General features: G+C 42.3%; 2 gene segments (V, D, J or C); both read left to right on the plus strand.

Annotated features, from left to right (window-relative positions):
* The first annotated feature begins 3,329 nt into the window (after window positions 1–3,329).
* LOC126505236 (T cell receptor beta variable 13-like) lies at window positions 3,330–3,983 on the plus strand. The segment is given in 2 exon segments: window positions 3,330–3,471; window positions 3,574–3,983. Coding segments are annotated over 2 exon segments (504 nt in total).
* A 1,808-nt stretch (window positions 3,984–5,791) lies between these two features.
* On the plus strand, window positions 5,792–6,305 carry LOC126505237 (T-cell receptor beta chain V region C5-like). The segment is given in 2 exon segments: window positions 5,792–5,872; window positions 5,971–6,305. Coding segments are annotated over 2 exon segments (381 nt in total).
* The last annotated feature ends 340 nt before the right edge of the window (window positions 6,306–6,645 follow it).

A 6,645-nucleotide genomic window follows, 5' to 3' on the forward strand; every position in this document is an offset into this window, starting at 1 on the left:
TGACCTCAGAACCTGACATCACAGGCAATGAGCTGAAAGGAGGAGCTGACTCCTGCTCTCACCAGGGAGAGCAGCATGCTGAGGAGAAGGATGTGGGGCACTGCCCTCCCTGGCTCTGCCTGGGGCCCCAGCCTGCTCTGCTGTGTCACTGTCTTTCTCCTGGGAACAAGTGAGTCCTGAGCTCTGGGGGGACTGCTCCTGAGCTCCTCTGCTGCTGCTGCATCCATGCACTCTTTCTCTAGATGCGCACTCCTGTCTCCTGCCTCTCCAGGTTCAGCAAATCCCGGGGTCATCCAGTCTCCAAGATACATAATCAAAGCAAAGGGAGGAAAGTCCATTCTCAAATGTACTCCCATCTCTGGACATAACACTGTGTTCTGGTACCAGCAGACTCTGGGGAAGGAACTGAAGTTCCTCATTCAGCATTATGAAAAAATGGAGAGAGAGAGAAAGGAAACATTCCCAACCGATTGACTCTCAGTCCAGCAATTCCATGACTATCACTCTGAGATGAACATTAGTGCCTTGCAGCTGGAGGACTCTGCTCCAGCTCAGCACAGCTTCACACAGTGACTGGCATTTTGTTTCTTAATCTTCTTGCTTCTACTGGTGATGTGTTAAAGAGTAGTTATGAGATACCACAGAGCCTTAGCAAAGCCCCAGAAATATTTCTATATCTTTACTAATCCTCTCACTGCCCTTCTGAGTCGGTATTGCAAGATCAAAACACTGGAGTTGTCCCATGACTTTAGATGTTTTCATATCTTTATTAGTACCTTCCAGCTTCTATCCAGTGGTAGGAACCTTAGTCTCTGTTGGGCTGTGGCCATAGACAACATGTTTTAAGACAAGGGTAGAGACGTTATATCTCTTTTGTACATGAAGATTCCTATACACCACTTCAATAAAAATAGTAAGTAGCTCATGAAAATTGTCATTTGTTCATGTTTTAGAATATCAACACAAGGATTGACTCTTGTAACACTTTTACTTCTAAGTCAATGTTCTGAATTTCTTTGGTGTTTCCCAATTTCGGTCAAAAATCTGTAGCAGCTAATTATCTCTTATGTTTAAAGACTAGCTGGGGTTAGTGTGTGTGTGTGTGTCTGAACAGGGTGTGCGGCGTGTTATAGATGTATAATATTAAGCTAGATAATATGTTATGGTTGAATTTTAAAATGGGGCTTCCATGTTCAACAACAAAAAATTCATTACTCAACAACTCAATAATTAAATTAAAATGAATATAAAGAGATATTTTTGGCAGGTGCTTCTCTCCCCAATGAAATCAGAGAATTGTTCATCAGACTAATATTACTGGTATATCACACCATATTTATGAAATGAGGCATGGAGCTATGAAATTCCATGTTCCCCACTATTAACATCTAAGTCTAAAAGAGAAAGTGACTCTTCATTGGATAGACTCAACCATGGACAATGGTTCTTTTTGTTGGGGCAGCTGGTCTCTTAGAACCAGCCAAGTTTTAGACCTAGATAAAAATATCCTTTCTGGGATGGCCACGCCCCATCCCCAGATTCTTCATATGGATGCTCTGCTGATCCCCTTTGTCTCTGCTTATGCTTTCGAGACCTTCCTTACCAGGGTAGGATTAGAGAAATTCTCCATCAAGATCTGACTCTGACCAGGATGTGGTGACAGACAGTGCGCTTTTTACTTCAATATTATCTGTCAGTAGTGGAGATATGTTTTATAGGAAAGAACCTATACTGCCTTTTTTGAATGAAGTACTTACATTTCCCTAGGAACCAAAACAAACCAGACCTGCACATTATAAGACAAACAGCTCACCCACATTGCTGAAGGAGATTTTCTTTTGACAAGAATCACAGTGTGAAAAGCTTAGGTCGTCCTCTAGAGCATTTCGTGAAACAAAGGGAGATTTTTTTATTTATATCGGTGAGGACACACTGAGGGCCAAATCTAGATGTAGAGCTTTTGTTCCTGAATTGGTATGAGATCGCTCAAAACAATTTTTCAAATTGTAATGACCGGATCTTGGTGTTTTATAATCTTTCTTGGTGGCACACCGTCCTTGGAACCAGAGATGACACTGAAGAGTTATCTCAAATATTTAAGGCAAGGTAGAGAATTAGTAGAAACTTCCCAGAATACTGCATGCTGCCAGCATGCAACTGAGATGGTACAAATAGTAAATAACAAAACAATGTAAAATAAGGAATTTTATCATAGTAGAAATAAAAGAAAACTAATGTTAACTAAAAAAGAAAACATGTAAGTATAAATACAAAACAAAACTCAAATTCCTCAAATCTGAGTCGTGGATTTTAAAATATTGCTGTGTAATCCAACTATCCAATTTTACTTGAATTTGCATGCTTCTGGAGAAAAGAGGTATGACGTGTTAACTGTGCAGTTCAACATTTGCTGGAGACACTGATATCACTAAGTTCCTGAGAGCCCCAGTTCTAGTTTCCACAAACATGACTGGAAGACATCAGTTCTTGCTTGGTCCTGAAATGTCCTTCAGGCTCCTGTGTGTGACCTCGAGTCTCCTGTGTGCAAGTGAGTGTTGGACAGGCCACAGGTGTGCTGTCCTTAACAAAATTCCTTAGACTGTTTCGTTTGTTCCCCGCCCCCGACCAAGTTCTCAGAGGCTTCTCCACTGGCAGCACTCACAGTCAGGCAGTCTTAAAAATTCTCTTCAACTAAAGGTATTTTGCCTAGGTTCACTGCCTTCCAAAGGTCTGGCATCTAATGACTAGTGTATGTCTCCCTACAGCAATGTGATATGACTTCGACTTTTTCCTTTCTTTTTTCTTTTTTAATGAGATGCTTTAATGCCTCTCTCACTAGCACAGGCAATGTTTGAGATTTTGGTGGGTAAACTGGAAATGGCAACAACCTCTACCATTACCAGTACAGGTAGAGCACAAACATTGCACACTTAGTCACTAGGGGGCACTGTGGATCCACTGAGTGAGCTGCTGCAGAGCTCTAGCATGGAGCCCACAGGAGAATATATTTGCTGTGGAACCAGAAATAGTGCCGTCTCAGGAGGCACAAGGTAGGGGACAGAGGGTCAATTAGCTTTGCATACCTACTAGGCATCACCACAGGGAGCCATGGGAAATACAAAATCTCCTGAAACCAAGAGAACGACTGCCTCAGAGGTGATCATGTAAAGGACTTCTCCAAGCCAGCCATAGTTATTCAGCACAGACATTTCCCTTACACTAAACAGGCTGAGCCTAAAAGGGAAAGAAATGAGCCAACAGAGTATACCCAAGGGTACAGAGAGCCAATAGGAGCCAATGACTGACCTCAGAACCTGACATCACAGGCAATGAGCTGAAAGGAGGAGCTGACTCCTGCTCTCACCAGGGAGAGCAGCATGCTGAGGAGAAGGATGTGGGGCACTGCCCTCCCTGGCTCTGCCTGGGGCCCCAGCCTGCTCTGCTGTGTCACTGTCTTTCTCCTGGGAACAAGTGAGTCCTGAGCTCTGGGGGGACTGCTCCTGAGCTCCTCTACTGCTGCTGCACCCATGCACTCTTTCTCTAGATGCTCACTCCTGTCTCCTGCCTCCCCAGGTTCAGCAAATCCCGGGGTCGTCCAATCTCCAAGACACATAATCAAAACAAAGGGAGGAAGGTCCATTCTCAAATGTATTCCGATCTCTGGACATGACAGTGTGAGCTGGTACCAGCAATTTCAGGGGAAGGAACTGAAGTTCCTCATTCAACACTATGAAAAAATGGAGAGAGCGAAAGGAAACATCCCCAACCGATTCTCAGTCCAGCAGTTCCGTAACTATCACTCTGAGATGAACATGAGCACCTTGCAGCTGGAGGACTCTGCTGTGTACTTCTGTGCCAGCTCACCACAGCCTTACAGAGTGACTGGCTTTCTGTCCCTTAATCTTCCTGTCCTTACTGATGATGTACTACTGAGGAGTGGGGAGATGCCACACACCTTAGCCAAGGTCCAAAAATGCTTCTAGATTTTTACTAATTCTCTCACTGCCCTGCTGAACTCATACAGAGATATCTAAACACTGAAGGTCCCAATTCTCCAGATGCTCTCACATCTTTGCCTTCCAGCTCCTATAATACCTTCTAGGTCTTATCCAGTGGTAGGGACCTTACTCTCGGGTGGGGCGTCACTATAGGGAATATGTTCTAAGACAAGGATAGACATTAAACATATCCATTTTGTAGATGAAGATTTCTCTACATCACTCAATAGAAATCAAGGGTTCATGAAATTTCCAACACTTGATGTTTAAGAATATCAGCACAAGGATTGAAATTTGTATCTCTTTGCTTTCTATGCCAAAGTTCCGGCTTTCCTTGGTTTCTTCCATTTTTGGTAAAAATGTAACAGCTCACTATCTCTTCTGTTAAAACACAAGCTAGGGTTAGTGTGTGTGTGTCTCTGCGAATGGGTATTTGTGACAGGTTATGATGTATATTATTAGCTATATATTATGTATGGTCATAATTTCAAGAAGGTGTTACATTTTAAACAACAGAAAATTCACTATCCAACAATTCAGCATTCAATTTTAAAGGAATATAAAGAGATATTTATATCGCCCCAATGAAATCTGAATATTGGTCAGATGACTAACATTACAGGTAGATCAGACCTGATTTCTGAAATGAGCCTCCAAGTTATGAAATTTCAAGTTCCCTACTCTTCACATCTAAGTCTATAAAAGAAAATGACTCTTTCTTGGCACAGAAACAACCATGGACATTGGCCTCCCTTGTTGGGGCCGGTTGGTCTCTGGGAACCAGCCAAGTTTTGGACCCAGATGAGAATATCTTTTCTGGGATGGCCGCGCCCTGTTCCCGGCTTCTTCATATGCATGCCGTGTTGATCTCCTTTGTCTCTGCTTCTACTTTCAGAACCTCACTTACCAGGGTAGGATTATAGAGAGTCTCCATCAAGATCTGATCAAGATGTGTGGCCATAAAAATGAGGCTTTTACTTTGATATTATATGTGGAGGCAGTAACTGAGATATGCTTTGTGGGAAGGAACTTATACTGCCTTTGAGTGAAGGTTAGTGTTTCATGTTAGGAAACTAATGAGATGAACTTTTGAATGAAGTACCTACATTTCCCTAGAAATCAAGACAACCAGACTTGCACATTATGAGGCAAACAGCTCACCCACATTGCTGAAGGGGACTTTGTTTTGACAGGAAGCGCAGCAAGAAAAGCTTAGGTCGACCCTCCAGAGCATCTCCTGAAGAAAAGGAGATTTGTTCTAATAGTGAGGACACACTGATGGGCCAAGCTCAGAATGTAGAACTTGTGTCTCTGAATTGGTACGGGATAGTTTAAAACAATTGCTCAAATTGTAATGACCTAAACCTTGGTGTTTTATAATCTTCCTGAGTGTCACACTGTCCTTGGAGCCATAGAGGGTACTGAAGATTTATTTTCAGTATCGAAGGCAATGTAAAGAATTTGTAGAAACTTCACAGAATACATCATGTTGCCAGCATACAACTGAGACTTTACAAATAATAAATAATCAAGCAATGTAAAATATTTTTATCATAGTAGGAATAAAAGAAAACTAATACGTTAACTAAAATCAGAGAAAAAATTCATGTACATTTGAGCTGTATGCTTTTGTATATCTACTCTAAATACTTTTATGAAATTAATTTATTCTTGAAAGCTGCTCACTTCTGGAGGGAAAGGATGTGGCATGTTAACTGTGCAGTTCAAGTATTTGTTGGAGACAGTGACATCATTAAGCCACCGAGAGCCCCAGCTCTACATTTCACAAACAGGGCTGGAAGACATCAGATCTTGCTTTGGTCCTGAAATGGACTTCAGGCTCTTCTGTGTGACCTTGAGTCTCCTATGTACAAGTGAGTGCCAGATAGGACACAGGTGTGCTGTCCTTAACTGAATTCCTAGGTCTTTTAGCTAAGATGACATCATCAGGCTCTGTCTCCCTCTATTACAGAACACATGGAGGCTGCAGTCACCCAAAGCCCAAGAAGCAAAGTGACAGTAACAGGAGGAAAGGTGGAACTAAGCTGTCACCAGACGGATAACCACAACAATATGTACTGGTATCGGCAGGACCTGGGTCATGGACTGAGGCTCATCCATTACTCGTATGGTGCTGGCAGCACAGAGAAAGGAGATGTCCCTGATGGGTACGATGTCATCAGATCAAGCCAAAATGACTTCTCTCTCATTCTGGAGAAGGCTTCTCCCTCTCAGACATCTGTGTACTTCTGTGCCAGCAGTGATACACATCAGTGTGTGGCTGCCTCCCCTCTGCACAGAAAGTAGACTAGAAAGTCTAGATGCCTGTGTGCTCCAGGAAGTCAGTGCCTCTGCAAGAATCACTGAGCTCTGACAAACTAGGAACATTTCATCACTGGTCTCAGCCTCACTGAAGTCCACTCTAAAAGCTTTTCATGGCTGTTTGTCTCATCTTCACCCCTTGTTTCTCCTTTCAGAGAGGAAAATGAATCTTTCTGCTTTGGTTTGCTTTAGTTTTTTTTTTTTTTTTNTTTTTTTTTTTTTTTTTTTTTTTTTTTTTTTTTTTTTTTTTGTCACAATTTTTCTGTGTAACTGTCTTGGCTCTCCTGGAACTCACTTTAATACCAGATAGGCCAAAACCTCAAAG

Source organism: Alexandromys fortis, unplaced genomic scaffold (assembly GCF_014885135.2).
Source record: "Alexandromys fortis isolate MF-2015 unplaced genomic scaffold, M_Fortis_MF-2015_v1.1 scaffold_57, whole genome shotgun sequence".
NCBI classification, from domain to species: domain Eukaryota; kingdom Metazoa; phylum Chordata; class Mammalia; order Rodentia; family Cricetidae; genus Alexandromys; species Alexandromys fortis.